This window comes from Bufo bufo, chromosome 1 (genome assembly GCF_905171765.1).
Source record: "Bufo bufo chromosome 1, aBufBuf1.1, whole genome shotgun sequence".
Taxonomy (NCBI): Eukaryota; Metazoa; Chordata; class Amphibia; order Anura; family Bufonidae; genus Bufo; species Bufo bufo.
Genome location: NC_053389.1, coordinates 318,880,633 through 318,900,301, shown reverse-complemented (window position 1 = coordinate 318,900,301; position 19,669 = coordinate 318,880,633). Strand labels below are relative to the sequence as shown.

At 43.9% G+C, this 19,669-nt stretch overlaps 2 protein-coding genes across 3 annotated transcripts in view; one reads left to right on the top strand and one right to left on the bottom strand.

Annotated features, from left to right (window-relative positions):
* Positions 1–3,336, bottom strand: part of LOC121008936 (histidine--tRNA ligase, cytoplasmic-like) — a 115,212-nt gene extending 111,876 nt beyond the window's left edge. For both annotated transcript variants that reach the window (XM_040441765.1, XM_040441775.1), the window contains exons 1-2: positions 3,217–3,336; positions 2,175–2,381 (exon numbers count right to left, since the gene is read on the bottom strand). In XM_040441765.1, coding sequence (XP_040297699.1) covers positions 2,175–2,285 — 111 coding nt within the window. In that variant the 5' untranslated portion in view covers positions 2,286–2,381; positions 3,217–3,336. The remainder of the gene's footprint in view (positions 1–2,174; positions 2,382–3,216) is intronic.
* A 426-nt stretch (positions 3,337–3,762) lies between these two features.
* The window catches only part of ZMAT2 (zinc finger matrin-type 2), a 52,097-nt gene continuing 36,190 nt past the window's right edge, over positions 3,763–19,669 (top strand). The window contains exons 1-3 of the mRNA XM_040441753.1: positions 3,763–3,810; positions 7,997–8,090; positions 11,075–11,201. Of these exons, the coding sequence (XP_040297687.1) occupies positions 3,793–3,810; positions 7,997–8,090; positions 11,075–11,201 (239 nt within the window). The 5' untranslated portion in view covers positions 3,763–3,792. The remainder of the gene's footprint in view (positions 3,811–7,996; positions 8,091–11,074; positions 11,202–19,669) is intronic.

The following is a 19,669-nucleotide window of genomic DNA, read 5'->3' as shown; positions in this document are numbered from 1 at the left end:
CTGTCTAAGGAGAACCAGTCAGCTCTCCCAACATGCCTATGTACATACTTGTATTTTCATGAAGTAACAATTCTGGAGTATCTTTTCTTACCACTTCACGTTATTCCTCCTACAAATGTATGACACTGACAACTGGGTGTTAGCAGTGTGGCTCTACAAAGACTGCCATTATCCAATCAGTACTGTCAGATTGTGTATGCACAGGGGAAAAACAAGAGGAACAGTAACACGCACTTGTCCATTTATTTATACACTGCTCAAAAAAATAAAGGGAACACTTAAACAACACAATGTAACTCCAAGTCAATCCCACTTCTGTGAAATCAAACTGTCCACTTAGGAAGCAACACTGAGTGACAATCAATTTCACATGCTGTTGTGCAAATGGGATAGACAACAGGTGGAAATTATAGGCAATTAGCAAGACACCCCCAATAAAGGAGTGGTTCTGCAGGTGGTGATCACAGATCACTTCTCAGTTCCTATGCTTCCTGGCTGATGTTTTGGTCACTTTTGAATGCTGGCGGTGCTTTCACTCTAGTGGTAGCATGAGACGGAGTCTACAACCCACACAAGTGGCTCAGGTAGTGCAGCTTATCCAGGATGGCACATCAATGCGAGCTGTGGCAAGAAGGTTTGCTGTGTCTGTCAGCGTAGTGTCGAGAGCATGGAGGCGCTACCAGGAGACAGGCCAGTACATCAGGAGACGTGGAGGAGGCCGTAGGAGGGCAACAGCCCAGCAGCAGGACCGCTACCTCTGCCTTTGTGCAAGGAGGAACACTGCCAGAGCCCTGCAAAATGACCTCCAGCAGGCCACAAATGTGCATGTGTCCGCTCAAACGGTCAGAAACAGACTCCATGTGGGTGATATGAGGGCCCGACGTCCACAGGTGGGGGTTGTGCTTACAGCCCAACACCGTGCAGGACGTTTGGCATTTGCCAGAGAACACCAAGATTGGAAAATTCGCCACTGGTGCCCTGTGCTCTTCACAGATGAAAGCAGGTTCACACTGAGCACATGTGACAGACGTGACAGAGTCTGGAGACACCGTGGAGAACGTTCTGCTGCCTGCAACATCCTCCAGCATGACCGGTTTGGCATTGGGTCAGTAATAGTGTGGGGTGGCATTTCTTTGGAGGGCCGCACAGCCCTCCATGTGCTTGCCAGAGGTAGCCTGACTGCCATTAGGTACCGAGATGAGATCCTCAGACCCCTTGTGAGACCATATGCTGGTGCGTTGGCCCTGGGTTCCTCCTAATGCAAGACAATGCTAGAGCTCATGTGGCTGGAGTGTGTCGGCAGTTCCTGCAAGACGAAGGCATTGATGCTATGGACTGGCCCGCCCGTTCCCCAGACCTGAATCCAATTGAGCACATCTGGGACATCATGTCTCGCTCTATCCACCAACGACACGTTGCACCACAGACTGTCCAGGAGTTGGCAGATGCTTTAGTCCAGGTCTGGTAGAGATCCCTCAGGAGACCGTCCGCCACCTCATCAGGAGCATGCACAGGCGTTGTAGGGAGGTCATACAGGCACGTGGAGGCCACACACACTACTGAGCCTCATTTTGACTTGTTTTAAGGACATTACATCAAAGTTGGATCAGCCTGTAGTGTGTTTTTCCACTTTAATTTTGAGTGTGACTCCAAATCCAGACCTCCATGGGTTGAAAAATTTGATTTCCATTTTTAATTTTTGTGTGATTTTGTTGTCAGCACATTCAACTATGTAAAGAACAAAGTATTTCAGAAGAATATTTAATTAATTCAGATCTAGGATGTGTTATTTTTGTGTTCCCTTTATTTTTTTGAGCAGTGTATATTTTTTTTCAAGAGAAATAACAGAGGATCAGCAAAATGCAGAGTTATAAGAAAGGATGCCCCAGAACCGTTGTTTCATGGGTAACAAATCCCCTTTGAGCCTATAATTTAAGTGACCATACCTCAGCACAGGGGTAAGATGTTACATTTTGTATGTAGTCTAAAGGGCTTCTTCATATAGTGCCACCTCTATTAGCAAGACAGCGCTACTCCCTCAGGAGGAACTGGAGGTGGAACTTTCCTTGCAATCACCACACAAAAGACTTCATTAGATAGGCAGAGATTGTAGAAACCGAAAACTGCTTTAACCACAACCTGTTACAGTATTCCTACTAGAATGAAAAGCTTACCTGGCAATTAGGAAAACTTCCCAATGAAGAGGATGTATATGCACAAAGTGAAATCCTACGGGCAACCAGGATTCTCCAGCATGATGCCGATAAACATGTTAGAGATGCCATGATGTATGTTGCTGAGAAGACTACAATTTCTAAAAGTCATTTGTCAGCTCAGGGTAGGTTACCCTTTAATCCACTTATGACGACTTGAGCACAGATCTGCAAAGAAAAAAAAAGAAAAGTCACAGGATAAAGTGACCCAAGGACTGGCATGATGTGACAGCAGCCCTCCCTCAGGCTTGCTGTTTTATCCCACCCTGGGCTTGCAGTCTGCAGAAACAGGTGGCCTGTATACTGCTGACCGATCCGGTGTATCGATGAGGATACAGCCCTCCGATCTTATCATCAGCTTTTGGATTGGTGTATTCACTCAGTGTGGGCACACAATATGACTGTGCCATGCGACTAACCCCCTATTAGAGTTGGTACACCAGGTATAGACCTGTGCTTTAGAGGTGGCCTGATTTAACCCCTTGGAGACCAGCCTGTTATGGGCCTTAAGGCGTTATCCGGTAATTAATATTGATGGCGTCATCGGGGGTTGGACACTCGGGAATCCCGCTGATCAGCTGTTAGAAGAGGCCAGCACCAGTCAATTACTGCAGACGATTGGATCCTTTACCCAATGAGGTGTAAATCTCCCTCTTTGTCCAAAAAGTTAGGTTGTATGCAAATAATACCTGCCTGATATACTGATATAATGCCATGTGGCCTCGGGTATCTCCTAATAAAGCCTCATTCACCTGTCAGTGATTCTGTGTTCAGGCTCACAATAACTGATGGAAATAACTGACCGAACACTGACGTGTAAATGAGGCATAACACTCATACACATGATACATTTCTAAAATTCCAAATGTAAGTAAAATAATGGGAAATAAATTGATATGCACACTCTTCACTAACTTATCCACACTGGTATATACTACATGTGGAAATGAATCAGTACGTTAGGGCAAGCAAAGGGTTAACACTGTAACCTGCGACTGCTGACCTTGTTCCCATTCATAATAGCACTGCAGTGGTCCTCAGCTCGTCTCTGCTCCTCCAATACACATCCCACGTGACTCTGTCACCTCCAGCGGTACGGAGGACTTGTCTAGTCACTCGTTACACTCTATGGTGTGTGTGCTAGTGACGTCACGGACAACGCTGAGTACACAGTACACTTCTTGTAATGACATAATATTCACAGCACAGCTGCTTGACTATACAATACTCTAGAAATGAAGGCGCGCGGTTACCTTTAATTTTAGAAGTAATTCGGTCTACTGGTTTTGGAAGGTACACATGCCCACAATAAATATGGCGCATGGTGTTTATAGGGATATCAGGAAATGCACTTCTGTTTTTTATTCCCTATTATACGTTATGTCAGTATTTTATCACATTAGAAACCTACTGGCTGTCTGTTTTACGTCTTTTGGAGAAGTATAGCAATGTGTACAGACCCCGCCCCCTGATGACTCTCTGGCTGGAGTGGGCGGGGCTGGAGCCGTGGTCATGGTGACTGTAGGAGCTATCGTTCCGCTGACGTCATTCAGCGCGACAGGCGGCTTCAGGGTGCAAGATGGCGTCAGGAAGTGGGGTGAGTGACTTGAGAAGCAGCTGCCCAGTACTTGTTCTGGTGGCGGTATTCCTTGGAACCTGGTTCCTTGTGGATAAACGCACCATTACTACGAGGATACTTCCGTTACTGCAGGGGGTCTGCTCATTCCCTAGTGCATTTATTAGTTGTCCTGCCACTCTCTGGCTGTTGTGGAACTCACAGGTGATCAGGAAGGATCTGGTCATTAACCAATGACATGTGAACGAGATATCTCCAAGTAACTTCCTTATCCCACAAGTTATGGGCCACGTAGGTAATAAGTCTATTAGCCCCCAAGCCTATTAAAGGGGCATTACTCCTCTGTAAGGCCGGCCATGGACCTGAAGATACCCCCACCCCTTTATCAGCGTGTTTAAAGGGACATAGGCAGTGCTTCTCCCCCAATCTGACAATCGTTGGAATAATCTTTATTGGGAAAGGACGTGACTAGATTTTCCATGGAAATCAAAGAAAATATATCTTTCATTGATGCTCTTGTTGCTGCAGTCACACACATCACATTGGCAGCACTAATTGGATAGTGTCAGACTGTGCAGCGACACACCCCAAACTGGTAACACCCGGCTGGACAGGGGGGATAACTATTAGATCAGCGGGGGTCCTAACACTGGGACGAGAACGGGGACCCCATACCTCTCAAAGCCCCCCGAAAACAAACGGATCAGCAGACCAAGCACTGTGGCTCCATTCGTCTTTACAGGCAGTCCGGAGACAGCCGAGTACAGTGTTTAGCTACTTCTACAACTCCCATAGAGATGAATGGAGCAGCTGCTTTGTTCGTTTCAGGGGGCTCCAAGGGGTATGGGTTCCTTGTTCTTGTGACTGGTGGGGGGCCCAACGGAAGGACCCCCACTGATCTTTACTGGATAGGGGATAACTTGCAACAACCAGAATCTCCCTTACACGCACCACGACATACAGTTATGCCAAAATAAAGTGTATGGAGTGAGTTTACACGCCGAGTCTGCGATCTCATTCATTTAACCCCTCAGATGCTGTGGTCAGTAGCGACCACAACATCTGAGCAGTTGGAGCCTCTGTGGCAAAAAAAGTAAAAAAAAAAAAAAAATTCCAGTTTTGCATATAAAAGTAAATAATAAAAAATAAACATGTCCAAACTACCATGTTTTTTGCTTTATAAGATGCGCAAAAGTGGGAGGAAAATGGCAGTGCATCTTATAAAGCGAATACTAGTGAGCGCTTCCAGTATTCAGTAGGTGTGGGGAGCAGAGGTTTTCTCCGGACCTGCGCTGCACTGTTCTGACTGCGTACAGTGTCAGTGTGGGCCCGGAGAAGACTAGGGAGTGGTGAGTGCAGGAAGAGCGGCCGCACCGTCCAGAGAGGTAAGTTCATTTACCGTAGTTATTTCTGGTCAGATGAAGATTGGCAGTCTGATTTTCGTACTCTAAAACCTAGTTATGTCTTATGAAGTGAAAAATACGATTTGCCATTTATTTGGTTATCTTGTTACCCCTCCCCCCGCCTAAAAATTTAAAGGGGTTATCTGAATTTTTGTAACTGACTTATCCTGTCATTGTATAATGGGGCTGAGCTGCACCTAGGCCACATGACCGATAGTCATGACTTCACTAGTCAGGGGTAGGCAGCAAGCCCCAGGGGGCCCGAGTGTCAGACAAGATACAAAATGTTGGATAACCCCTTTAGTGAAAAGTGATCAAAAAGTTGTACATACCCCAACATTGTACCATTGGAAAACTACATACAGCTCTGTAGACGCAAATAGTTCTGGCTGTCAGGATATGGTTGATGCAAAAAGATTTTTTCAAGGATTTTTATTCTTTTAAGGGCTCATGCACACGAATGTATTTTCTTTCCGTGTCCGTTTTTCTTTTTTTCATTTAAAAGGAATGATTCTGCATACGGTCCGAAAAAAAAATAGAGGTTACTCTGTGTGCATTCCGTTTCTGTTAGCCTGTTCCCAAAAGAATAGAACATGTCCTATTGTCCGCATTACGGACAAGGATAGGACTGTTCTATTAAGGGCCAGCTGTTCTGATCCGCAAAATACAGAATGTACACTGACCTCATCTGTATTTTTTGCGGACCACAAACTACATACGGTCGTGTGCAGAAGACCTAACATAGTAAAACTTAATAAAAACAATATCAATTTGGTATCACTGTACTGACCCACAGAATTAGGTTGTCGTGTCATTTTTAGCACACAGTGAACGTCGTTGAAAACAAAACCTGAAAAAACCTTGCCAGAATTTTTCCAATTTCACAGCTCAATGATTTATTTATTTTTCCCCTGTTTTCCAGTACAAGCTATGGTAAAATTAACAGGTATTGAAAAAAAAAAAAAAACTTGCGCTGCAAAGAAACAAGTCCTTATACAGCTACGTGAACAGAAAGCAAAAAAAAAAAATATGGTTCTTGGAAGGCGGGATAGGAATAACGTAAATGAGAAAATAAGAATAGGCTTGAAAGGGGTTAAGTTTTCAGTGAGAGGCCGCAAATCTCATAGAATAGTAATGGGAGCTTTCCACAAGGTTACCTTTAGACAGGCTCGATACAGGAACTATATATCCGTAAATAGTAGAGAAGCCATTGCCAAACCAGCGGTTTGGGGTGGATTTCCCTGCTTTCTCACACAGAGCCACGTTACGCCCATCTGATCCCCCGCTAGATTTTCAGGTGTAGTGCTGGACTGATGATTCTTTGGTTCCCACGGCATTCTTCCTTGTCAAGAACTGCTACATAGAGCGGTCCCTTGTGATCTGAGAAAGCTGCATTTGGATATGGGGTTGTCCAGAAGGGAACATCTCCCTTGAAAAGGTTCTCCAGGAATTTATTTAAAATGGCTGCCAGCAACCTGTCCTAGTATGTGAGCAAGATTGGTTGCCACTACTTTCCGAGCTGCCTAGGAGAGTGAGAAGGTGCAGCCTTACTCCACTGCTCTACATTAGATTTTAATGATGTGATCCTGCCTAGGATATGTCATCATGGCTGATCAGCCTGACAGGAACACTCATTAATATGTAGTATATGCAGGCGCCAAATCATAGTGTGTAGTGAGGCCTCCCCCTCCAAGGTGGCTCTGCAAGAGGAGGCTACCAGTCCTCACATTCTAGGACAGGTTGCTGGCGGCCATTTTAAATCATTCCCGAAGAACTCCGGGAATTGGTGTTGGTTCAATGCCTGTATTTGTGCCTCTTGCGTACATTTGGAGTTTGTACATACCTGCAGGAAGGTCCTCATGCACATTATAGATACCAATCAAAACAGCTGGTTTTGACCAGTCTGATCGAAGGTTGTGTGGAAATATGAGAGTGATCCCTTAGACATGCATGTGTTTTTTTTTTTTATAATGGGTAGTAGTTCTTGTAATGGTCCTTTAGTAAAAATGCAACGGCCTATCTCGTCTGCCATTTTTTTTGAGGGGGAACTAACATGGTGGGAGCCAAAATAGGTTAACATAGTACATAAGGCCGAAAAAATACATTTATCCACCCAGTTCGGCCTGTTATCCTGCAAGTTGATCCAGAGGAAGGCAAAAAAAAAAAAACTGAGGTAGAAGCCAATTTTCCCCACTTTAGGGGAATAAAAAATTCCTTCCCGACTCCAATCAAGCAATCAGAATAACTCCCTGGATCAACGACCCCTCTCTAGTAGCTATAGCCTGTAATATTATTACACTCCAGAAATACATCCAGGCCCCTCTTGAACTCCTTTATTGTACTCGCCATCACCACAAGGTGCAAAAATAAACTATAATGTAACCTTAGTCTGCAGTGGGTTACAGGGGTGTCCCTTAAGGTGTTGCCACACGTTGCAGTGTGCTGTGTTTTGGATGTGGCGAAAAACTGTTTGCGTTTTTCAAAGGAAAAACTCTGGATCTCTTTTAGGCCTCATGCACAAGACCGTATGTATTTTGCGGTCTGCAAAAACGGATCCGCAAAAAATACGGATGATGTCCGTGTGCAGTCCGTATTTTGTGGAACGGAACAGCTGGCCCCCTAATAGAACAGTACTATGCTTGTCCTTAATGCGAACAATAAACGTCATTTTTTTTTATTTATTTTTTTGTCGACTCATTAAAATGAATGGTTCCGTTTACGGTCCGCCAAAAAATTGGAACGGACACGGAAAGAAAATAGGTTTGTGTGCATGAGGCCTTAAATATGTTTTTGCCTCTTTTCAGTCGAAGAACGCAGATTTCCGTCGAAAGTGGGATAAAGATGAATATGAGAAACTTGCACAGAGACGAATCACGGAAGAGAGAGAAAAGAAAGATGGTTTGTATTATTTTTCTGTCTAATATTTATGCTGTCATGATGCTTTAACCTGTGTTTGTTTTTTGGTGGTGGTGGAGTTTGCATGATTCAGGTACGCACAGTAACATGATTTATAGACAGATGTAGTGGATCTACTTCTGATCGCGATACCCGAGAGTTACAGGGCACAGGCACCCAGTTGACCTCACCTGACATGTCTCAGTGACATAGAAGATGTTTTTAAGGATCCATTCAGACGTCTGTAGTGTTTTGTGGTCAGCATATTGCGGACCGCAAACACTGACGCCGCACATCGCCGGCACTTAATAGAGGATTCCTTTTCTTGTCCGCAGCTGCGGACAAGAATAGGACATGCTCTATTTTTTTCCGGATCTGCGGACCAGAAATGTGCTGTCCGCATCTTTTCCAGCCCCATTGAAAAGGAATGGGTCCGCACCTGTTCCGCATATTTGCAGAACGGATCCGGACCCATTCTACGGACGTCTGAATGTGCTTAGATACTGAGGGCTGTCCTCAGGATAGGTCATCAATATCAGATCCGTGGAGGTCCAGTTCCCTACCGATCTGCTGTTTCAGGCCGCCCTGGCACCAGATGCTATACAGCGGATAGAGCCTTCTGCTTATATATAGTTTCCAGCACTGGCAAACAGATGATCAGTGTGGTGTTGGACCCCCCTTCTGATCTCATATTGATGATCTATTCTGATGATATAGCTCATCACTGTCTAATTTCTGGAAAACCCCTTTAACAGTCAGTGCTATTATTTATTATGCCTTTATTCATTGATCACAGTGCAGCATATCAAAATGTGTTAAATGGTGAACCTTCTCTTTAAGGCCTCATGCACACGACCGTATGTATTTTGCGGTCCGCAAAAAACGAATCCGCAAAAATACGGATGGCCTTCGTCTGCATTCCGTATTTTACGGAACAGCTTGCCTCTAATAGAACAGTCCCTTCCTTGTCCGTAATACGGACAATAATAGGACATGTTCTATTATTTTGCAGAACGGAAATACGGACATACAGAAACAGAATGCACGCGGAGTAACTTCCGTTTTTTTGCGGACCTATTAAAATGAATGGTTCCGCACACGGTCCGCAAAAAACCCTGAATGGACACGGAAAGAAAATACGTTTGTGTGCATGAGCCCTAAGGAGGACCTGTCACTCCTGACATGTCAGTTTTAGTAACTACCTCATGTAAGGGTTTATTCACATGCTACGTGTGTACGGGCACTTCTAACATTTCTAGAGCATCTATTCTTATGACTCTATGTTGAGCCTTTTCTCTATTGTTCCTGCTAGAAGTTATGAATGAATTGCCTTCATATAGGTGCAATAAAGGTCCAACTGGGTGTTGCCGGTTGGGGGTGTGTCCCTGCAGCTGGCAGCGATTGGACAGTGTGACCTTGTGAAGAGACACTGGTAACACCCTGTTAAGCCATTACACAGACAGCTGGCAATTCATTCATTAAATTCTGATAGGAATAACAGAAGAATGGCACAACATTGTCATAAGACTACGTGGAGAATGCAAGTAATTACTGAAACAGACATGTCAGGGGGGACAGGTCCTCTTTAAAGGTGTTGTTCACCCCTGGGGACCTTTTCTACAGAAACCACAGCATGGCCGGACCTGTGGTAGTAATTATACATAACTGATCCCCACCGCTGGGTTCCGGCTGTCCCACCAATACTGCAGGTCCCGCGTTAACACGTGGCTTGACGCCGGGTCACGTGACTGCAGCAGACAATGACTTTTCACAGCGGTGACAATTTACCCATGCCTCATGTGACCCAGTGACATGACTCATATGTTGCTATTGTGTGTGGTAGCTCATGTAGGATTCCTTACAGGGGTTGTCTTTATATATATATATATATATAATATATATATATATATAGGAGTTGGTGCTCCATGTTCATTACACTGCACTTTACACTTTGTCGTTGCAGTGTAATGACAAGTACGCATTCCGTTTACTTGAATGGAACGAGTACTTGTATTTAAATGACGCCACCTCTCCACAGCAGACGACGTGTAGTGTAATGACCGGGAACCAGCACTCACATGGAGCGATGTCTGCTCTTTAAAGACCTGACCGGTGGTGGTGTCGGACTCCCGCCGATTAGGTATTGATGACATATCCTGACTCTAGGTCATCAGTATGTGTATGTGTGTATATATAATAGATATATAATCAGGAAAACCCATATAGCTCCTCCTTATTTTAGTGTGCAGCTCATGTAGGGTTTCTTACCGTCTATTAATTTTAATAAATGTCTGTGCCTAGTTTAATTTTTAACTGTCCACTGTTGTGCTCAAAAATATGTAAGTCAGCACCTCAAGGGGATGCTTACTGGTTTTATATTTTCTTTGGTACTTGCTTCTTTGCTCCTTTTCACCTCCATAAGAGCAGCACCCTATTTTGTGACTACACCACAGTTATAATGCCTACAGGGAGTCATTGATAGTCTGGGACACACCTCCTGTCACATGACTGGCTCTCCCCACAGCAGCTCTGCTTCCTCAGATTGAGGCGTCATGCACACGACTGTTGTTTTGGTCGTATTTTTTGCGGCTCGGATGTGTACCCATTCTCTTCAATTGGGCCACAAAAGATGCGGACAAGAATAATCATTTCTATTATGGGTGGTCTTTTCCGTTCTGCAAATTGCGGAACGCACACGGCTGCCATTTATTTTATTTTTTTTCGCATCTGCAATTTTCTGACCGTGAAACACCGCGCGGTCGTGTGCATGAGTTCTGACTGTTGTGTTTAAACACAAATCTGAATTACATATTGTAGACTGGATTTCTGAGTGTCTTCTGCAGCTATAGAGTATCACTAAAATGAATATAAAAATTACTTGAAAATATGGAAAAGTAAATAAAATGTCAGAATTTCTGTTCTTTTATAGGGATTTGTATTTATATTTTTGTATTGGTAATGTTTCATAAAAATGTGTTTTTTTGTAGGCAAACCACTACAGCCCCCTGTCAAAAGGGAGCTGCTCAGGCACCGAGACTACAAAGTGGATTTGGAGTCCAAGTTGGGGAAAACCATTGTCATTACAAAGACCACACCTCAGTCTGAGATGGGCGGGTAAGTTCCCTGGAAGAAATTGTGCAAAATATTCAGTGTAAGAGGATTTTGTCTTCTCCTTAAAGGGAACCTGTCACCTCCAAAAACCATCCCAAGCCGGCAGCAGTACCTGATAGCCAGAAGCGTGTTTCCGACGATCGTTTTCTTCCTGCAGGCAGATGAAGCAAAAGCTCAGAAAACGTTCTTTATTCCCCTGCCTGGCGTGCTTCTCTAGTCATGCTTAAAGTCAAGGGGGCAGGGAAGGGGTCGCAGTTACCTTGACTTGAAGCAAGGAGGCCGTTGCCCCCTTGACTTCAAGCATGTTTAGAGAAGCGCGCCGGCAGGGGATTAAAGAACGTTTTCTGAGCTTTTGCTTCATCTGCCTGCAGGAAGAAAATTATCGTCAGAAACACACTGCTGGCTACTATCAGGTAGTGCTGGCGGCTTGGGATGGTTTTTGGAGGTGACAGGTTCCCTTTAATGTTAGCTCATATCCACCTACCATAAGCTGATCATAGGATGTCCTGCTGTAATCTCTGGGGGACCATGTGGCAATTGTGCAGTTCACCTGCTGCGTCACCTCAGGGAAAATGAGGCATAAAACAGTACGCATCAATGGGATGTCTGTGTAATGCCCCGAGGTGCCAGGTTCTTCAGAGTTTGCAGATCTTGGTTCTAGCTAATAGGGGAGTGTCCGGGGACCACACACTCAAGTAATTCGAATTGGGTATGTTAAACCCATAAGAACCCCTTTATGGTGTACTGTTCAAGTAGGTACAGATCATGGAGAATTACCTGCACCCACACTTAGGCCTACTTCACACTCATGTATTTTCGTTAAAAACAAAAAAGGCATTCTTTACTAATGTGTTTTTTTTTTTTTTAAAGCCATTTTTGTTATTTTTTGTATTATGTTACATTTATATCATGGTTGTCAAGTCCTAAGTTCATATCACCAATAGAGAATGACTCACAGGAAATGTGAGTACACGTGCTAAGCCTGCACGTACGATGTAACACCAAAAAAGAGAGACAAGGCTAGCACAAATAGTAATGAATGTAAACTTTATTATAGTCTCAACAAGAGACAAGAATGTATTAAAATGCACATAAAAGACAATACAATGGTAAGTGGGGAGCACTCAAGATAATGGAGCACCACTGGATAACAGAACATATCAAGGCTGGAGGAATGATACAAATATCCTACAATGTGTACGTATGGCACAAAGCCAAATATCAAATATATAAAACCTAACCAAGGCTAACAGGCCTAGATCAGAATGAAATACAATACATGCCAAGATATAAAGTGCAGGCTGTGAGCTGTGCGCTGCGATTGGCCAGCGCTGCAGCCTAGGAGAAGGAGACGCCCACAGGACAAGGGCAGACACCGCCTACTATAACTTAATGAGTAAAGATACCGGAGGGGATAACGGGAGAACGGAGCGGCGCCCAGGGATATTAGTAAGTGCAGTGAGATGCCCGGGCGCCGCTCTCCATGGCAGCATACTTAGTTCACAATGTTTTTCAAGGTGAAAGGTCCTCTTTAACAAACTGTGCATGTTGTTTTTTGAAGGGAATCGGTCATCAGAAAATGACCTATTGTTTAAATCACGTTTTTATGTTTCACATAATTTTTAAGCATTTTTGATTATTTTAAATTTTCCATGTCAATATTTTATATATAAACAAAAAACATAAAATCCTGAAGTTTTCTCACTGGCCACTAAGCCTAATAGGCATCACTACTTGGTCTGTACAGATCACCTTACTGCAGTTACCTGCTTATCTATCATTCTAATCCTGCCTGTAATGATATCACCTCTGTGTATAGGTAAGACAGGATCCACCATTCACAATAGGTGATATTACAGCTTATCTACTCCATCCTGGCCTCTGCACAGGTCACAGAGCATGCCTAGAGAACTCTCGTATAGAAGTCAGTAGAGTACGCTCCAGACCATTGTGTCTATGGACCATGCGGCTGCCATAAAGCAACTTTCTTAATGCTTTCTAAATGCTGTTAAGAGCAGCTCAGGCAGGATGGCCCCCATAATCATGTTCAGGAAATACATAAATCTGCAATCAGTAAATACTAGAAAAAGGATATGTGTGTGGCTATCTGGTTTTAACCGGCAGATAACATTTTTGGTGACACATTTCGTTGAAATTTGTCTCATCTTTAAACCTAATGCCTTTGTCTAGAAAAACTACTCCAGTTTTTTACATCACCCCTCTACTGGAGTGTGGGACTTTTTTGCAACTATTTAAAGTCCTAGTGGAAGACATTAACATAGCTATCCGTGCCCACTTTTCCGCCTACTTTTCAAAACTGGCGTGAGTGGTATAAAAAGTCAAAAGTAAAACTTTTGGGAAAGTAAGGCTACTTTCACACTAGAGGCACGGACCTCTGGCAGGCTGTTCCGTCGGGTGAACAGCCTGTCGGATCCTTCCTGCCGCTAGTTAACATGTGCCCCCGGACTGCTGCTCCGTCCCCATTGACTATAATGGGGGCGGGGGCGGAATTTCGTCAGAGGCACGGCAGCGTACGGCGAGAGGCTGCCAGAATAAAACTACGACATTTCCGACATTTATTCCGGAAGCCTCTCGCCGTGCCTCCGCCGGAACTCTGCCCCGCCCCCATTATAGTCCATGGGGACGGAGCGGCACTCCGGGGGCACACTGTCACTAGCGGCAGGACGGATCCGACAGGCTGTTCACCCGATGGATCAGCCTGCCGGTGGTCTGTGCCGTTAATGTGAAACTAGCCTAATACCAAAAAGTAGCAAAAGCCCTATTTTGCAACTTTTTGAACACAGACTTCTGGAGTGCAAGGCTTGATAAATCCCCCCACGGTTTGTAGTGTGTTCATTTTCCCATGTTCATGACCAGACACATGTAAAAAAAAAATACAAAGTGCAACTAAAATACTGTTTTAATTTGTGTGCTCTTTACATTGTGGTCATATTTTAGGAGCTATCTGAATTCAAACTTTTAGCATTTATGGACCTTTTATGGTCTACCTGCCGGTGATTTCTGCTGCTCTGTGAGAAGCATATGATAGAGAGAAGCTGAGCTCTGTGATATTTCGGCTTATATGATTTCTAGGGACATCCAAATGGGGAGGCAGTTGGTGACGGCAGAATCGCCACGAGTTACATGTGGATTTCATAGCAGATTTGCTGTGGATGTCTCCCTGTACAAGGGTGAAATCCGCCTCTCAGATCAGATTTTTTTGGTAACTGGCCTCCGCTTAGCTGCTACTGTACTACGTACTGCATTTACCAGCGTATCCTTCCTGTGTGGACATACCGTAAAAAGCTGAGAAAATCCTGCCAGTGTTCCTAGGACATTGAGAGTCCTGGAGACCCCCTAGACCAGGGCTGGCCAACCTGCGGCTCTCCAGCTGTTGCAAAACTACAACTCCCAGCATGCCTAGTCTGCCTACAGCTATCAGCCTACAGCAGGGAATGGTGGTAGTTGTAGTTTTACAACAGCTGGAGAGCCGCAGGTTGGCCAGCCCTGCCCTAGACTCTCTGTAATCGCACTGACACAGGCAGAGCTATCAATCGCTATGTGTGTGTGGTGGTAATCGGCATTCTCACTGCTTCTCCTAGGAGTCCTGTCTTTTTTTACTCAGACATTCTGCTCCAGATGATATAAACCTGTGTATCACAGAGCTCTTCAGTGCTCTAAGATAGGGCAGCATGCATCACTTGTCAGGTTTGGGTTACAGAAAGTTTCCAAATGTCATTTATTAGGGACTATTTTTTAAGTTGCTGATTATCTAATTTATTTTGATTTTATTTTAATGTGTCTTTAACCCCTTCCCGACCACCTCACATAAACTTACAAATGGCGCTCACAAGCAGAGCAGGCTTCCTAGTTGCCGGGTTCCTGCTGTTTTAAACAGCAGGAAACAGGGGCTAATGTATGCGATTGACGATAACGTAGATCGTACACATTTAAACATGACATGACAATTCGAATATGACCACGGCATCTGGGAGGTCGAAAACCGGGAGCCATGCACCAGCTCCCCCTAGGGACACTTTGCAGGGCAAAAAGATGAGGTGAACAGATTGTATAAAATTGCATTCTAGTACTCAGAGCACACAATACCTGGTACCTGTTCCTCCATGGTATACTTAAAGTCAAACTTCAGAATTTGGACTTCGATTCCGATGCCAAGTGTCGTATCATGATTCTTGATATCAAAATAATACAAAAAGATAAATACAAAAATATAAGGTCCTTCCATTGAGGGACTTGATGGGGTTACTTGGGACCTGCCTACATTGCAGTTACCTCTTTTCTGAAAAAAAAAAAAAAAAGTGTGTGTGTGGAGAGTGGGTGGTGTTTCTGTGCCTTTGTTCCAAATGTATACCCTACACATGTAGAGGCACTTATAACTCTATTTTCATATAGTACAAAACTACTGGTTGCCTACTCTTGACATGTGTATACTGAACAATGACATTAAAATATAACTTTTATTGATCACTTGTTAAAGCTTGGATATAACTAATAGATCCTCTAGTGTGCTGTGTTGCTTCCTTGCTATGCTATTATTATAGTAACCTGGTAGCGGCGCGCTTGCTCCAGTCACTACTTATTTGTTTAGAGCGGTGTCTATATTTGTCACATGCAGAGGTCTATACAGTCTAAAACCTTATACACTGCCCCCCGACATGTTTCGCCATATACATGGCGTCTTCAGGGGCACGGGCAGTCTACGATAGCAACACAGCACACTAGAGAATCTATTAGATAGTCTTAATAGTAGGTTAGATAGTTATATCCAAGCTTTAACAAGTGATCAATAAAAGTTATATTTTAATGTCATTGTTCAGTATACACATGTCAAGAGTAGGCAACCAGTAGTTTTGTACTATATGAAAATGGTGTTTCTGTGCCTGGCACATTGATCATCATTACAAACCAATGTAAATTACCATATATCTGAAATCTACGCCAGTCCATAACTCTAAAATATATATATATATATATATATATATATATATATTTTAATTATATATATATATAGGAAAAAAAGCCAGCAGAACTCCAGATGATTGAAGAAAACGTGTGGTTTATTGACCCAAAAATGAAGCTGCTTCATTTTTGGGTCAATAAACCACACGTTTTCTTCAATCATCTGGAGTGCTGCTGGCTTTTTTTCCTTTCCATTTTACTGGACCCAGGTGCTGGTCCACATTGGCCGGTCGTGCACCCCCATTATCTACAGTGTGCTGCTTCCTCATTTTCTAAAGATATATATATGCGATACACTGTACAGATCCAGCATTGTGCCTCAGATAGGAAAGGAGTGTTCACACACAGTGACGTCCAGGTAGGGGAAGATGGCTCTCAGGACACAACGCTGTATGTTGTGTATATTGTAAGGTTGGCGGATTCTACACTTTTCCATCTGTCTGAATACAGTAAATGATGGTCCAACATGCATTCATGTTAGGAATTTACTGAGAAATTTTTTGCTCTGTTTGTTAACCTTGCCTACAAGCAGAGCGTGTGCTACAAATAGACAAACCTTTAGGCCTCTTTCACACGGGCGTTGCGGGAAAAAGTCCGGGTGCGTTGCGGGAACATGCATGATTTTTCCGCGCGAGTGCAAAACATTGTAATGCGTTTTGCACTCGCGTGAGAAAAATCGCGCATGTTTGGTACCCGAACTTCTTCACAGAAGTTCGGGCTTGGGATCGGTGTTCTGTAGATTGTATTATTTTCCCTTATAACATGGTTATAAGGGAAAATAATACATTGTCAATACAGAATGCATAGTAAAATAGGGCTGGAGGGGTTAAAAAAATAAATAATTAAACTTACCTGAGTCCACTTGATCGCGCAGCCCGGCTTCTCTTCTGTCTCCTTTGCTGATTGCAGGAAAAGGACCTGTGGTGACGTCACTCCGGTCATCACATGATCCATCATCATGGTAAAAGATCATGTGATGACCGGAGTGACGTCACCACGGGTCCTTTTCCTGCACACAGCTAAGATGAAGACAGAAGAGATGCCGGCTGCGCAAGCAAGTGGATTAAGGGGAGTTAAATTATTTATTTATTTTAACCCCTCCAGCCCTATTTTACTATGCATTCTGTATTCAGAATGCTATTATTTTCCCTTATAACCATGTTCTAAGGGAAAATAATAATGATCGGGTCTCCATCCCGATCGTCACCTAGCAACCGTGCGTGAAAATCTCACCGCATCCGCACTTGTTTGCGGATGCTTGCGATTTTCACGCAGCCCCATTCACTTCTATGGGGCCTGCGTTGCGTGAAAAACGCACAAAATAGAGCTTGCTGCGATTTTCACGCAACGCACAAGTGATGCGTGAAAATCACCGCTCATGTGAACAGCCCCATAGAAATGAATGGGTCCTGATTCAGTGCGGGTGCAATGCGTTCAAATCACGCAGTGCACCCGTGCGGAATACTCGCCCGTGTGAAAGGGGCCTTACATGGTGAGGTCAAGGAGGATGAAACCCACATAAGAAAACGGACAATGGAAATGCCTTTATAGTTATCACGTTTATTATGGAGACATTGAACAACGGGGATGTTTATAATGCATGCTAATGCGGGAGATCATGGCCTTGTAGCATTTTCTTCTCTTAGATCAATTAGGAGACCTCTGGTGGCCAATGAGTATTTTTACATTGGTGGACAGAATCAGTGAGAGAACATGCCATGGACATATGACTTGCTTTCCAAAAAAATCCTGCTGCACTTGGTTGGCTTCCTCCATACATTGCTGTTAGTCAAAATCTCTAACGTAAGGCATACAAGCAAGTTTATTCTCCTTACCGTAGTACACCAAAATTAAAGGGGAATCACATTTTAATTTATTAGGAGATGTCAGTGTGGCATTAGAGGACCCATCACCTTTCCTGACATGTCTGTTTTATTACTCCCCATGAAATAATCGGAGAATCATTGCTAAATAAAGTGAAAGTTACGGTTCCTCTTGTCCTAGGGGTGTGTCCCTACATAGTCAGCACTGATTAGATAGTATCATAGTGTGTAGGAACACTCTCTAACTGGTATGAACAGCAAAACAAAAAGATAATGCACCTCACCATATATAAAACAATTCTTTACATTATTGGAACCACTGCATATATTAAAGGGGTTGTCCGACCACATCAAACAAATGTAATGATGGCCAAGAGAGTGTTTAAATGAAATGACAAAAAAAAAGCTACTCTCCTACTGAATGCCGCAGTTCTCTCGTGGCAAGGCTACAGTCTCTGCTTCTTCCAGTCCCGGCACATCAGAAGTGTGACCCCCTGGTCCGTGGTTACATGCCACTGTGGAGCCTCTATGGTCATGTGCCACTTAGAGGCCCCTGAAATGTCAAGCTCTGGTACGTTTGTGCGCATTACCACCTAGCATCACTAGGATTTGGCATAAATGTCAGGTCTGGATCCCACCGGTAGGACCCACTCCTGTCTCTAGAACAGGGCCCTAATCGGAATGGAAGAGCAAGCCACGCATATGCGCTGGCTTGGCTGTTTTTCATAAATCCCATGGCAATAAATGGAGATGTGGCCACACTTGCGCAGCTTGCTCTTCTTTCACTACTTTGGACTTCTGAAAATAAGCAAGCATACTTACTGAGCTATGTTCGGCTGTCCCATAGCAGTGAATGTACAGTATGCTGCACATGCAAGGTGTGCTCTCCCAGGTTTGAATAACAATAAAATATATATATAATATGTTTATTACCTTTCTGAGCAGGCCTCAGTGTGGTGAAGCTATATTACATAGTGTATATGATATGTAGGACACAGCTCTGCCCTCAGAACGTCTAGCCCTGTCAATCAAGGGGAGGGTGGAGTGTTTAGAGTACAGGGGGTGGTACAAGGCAGTGCTGAAAGGATGCAGCCCCACTTCCTGGTGCTTCAACCTCTCATTTTGCATATGAATAAAAACAGATATCTCTGCAGCTATTTATCATACAGATAAAAGAAAGGTATTGTTTTAATCAGCATGATGAGCCCTACCAGGCAGTATGTCTGGTGTGATAGGGTTGATCCTGGTGACAGAGCCGCTTTAACGGTCTATATTCAAGATGTAACATCTAGTTTTACTGAACTGAACTTAATAGTTCCCTTGGTGTTAGGGTCCGGTTACTGCAGGCATCCTCAAACTGCGGCCCTCCAGCTGTTGTAAAACTACAACTCCCACAATGCCCTGCTGTAGGCTGTTCGGGCATGCTGGGAGTTGTAGTTTTGCAACAGCTGGAGGGCCACAGTTTGAGGATGCCTGGGTTACTGGATGTTACATGGGGGACAGTTAAACATGCGTATTACATGTTCTTCTGAAACCTCTCAGTATGTATTTCTAGGTAGGGGGACATATTTCTGCTATATTCACACATTTTGTATTGATTTGCAGTTTATACATTCACCGTCTATCATCGGTGTGGGTTTTACAGACTCAGAAGTAACATTTCATATG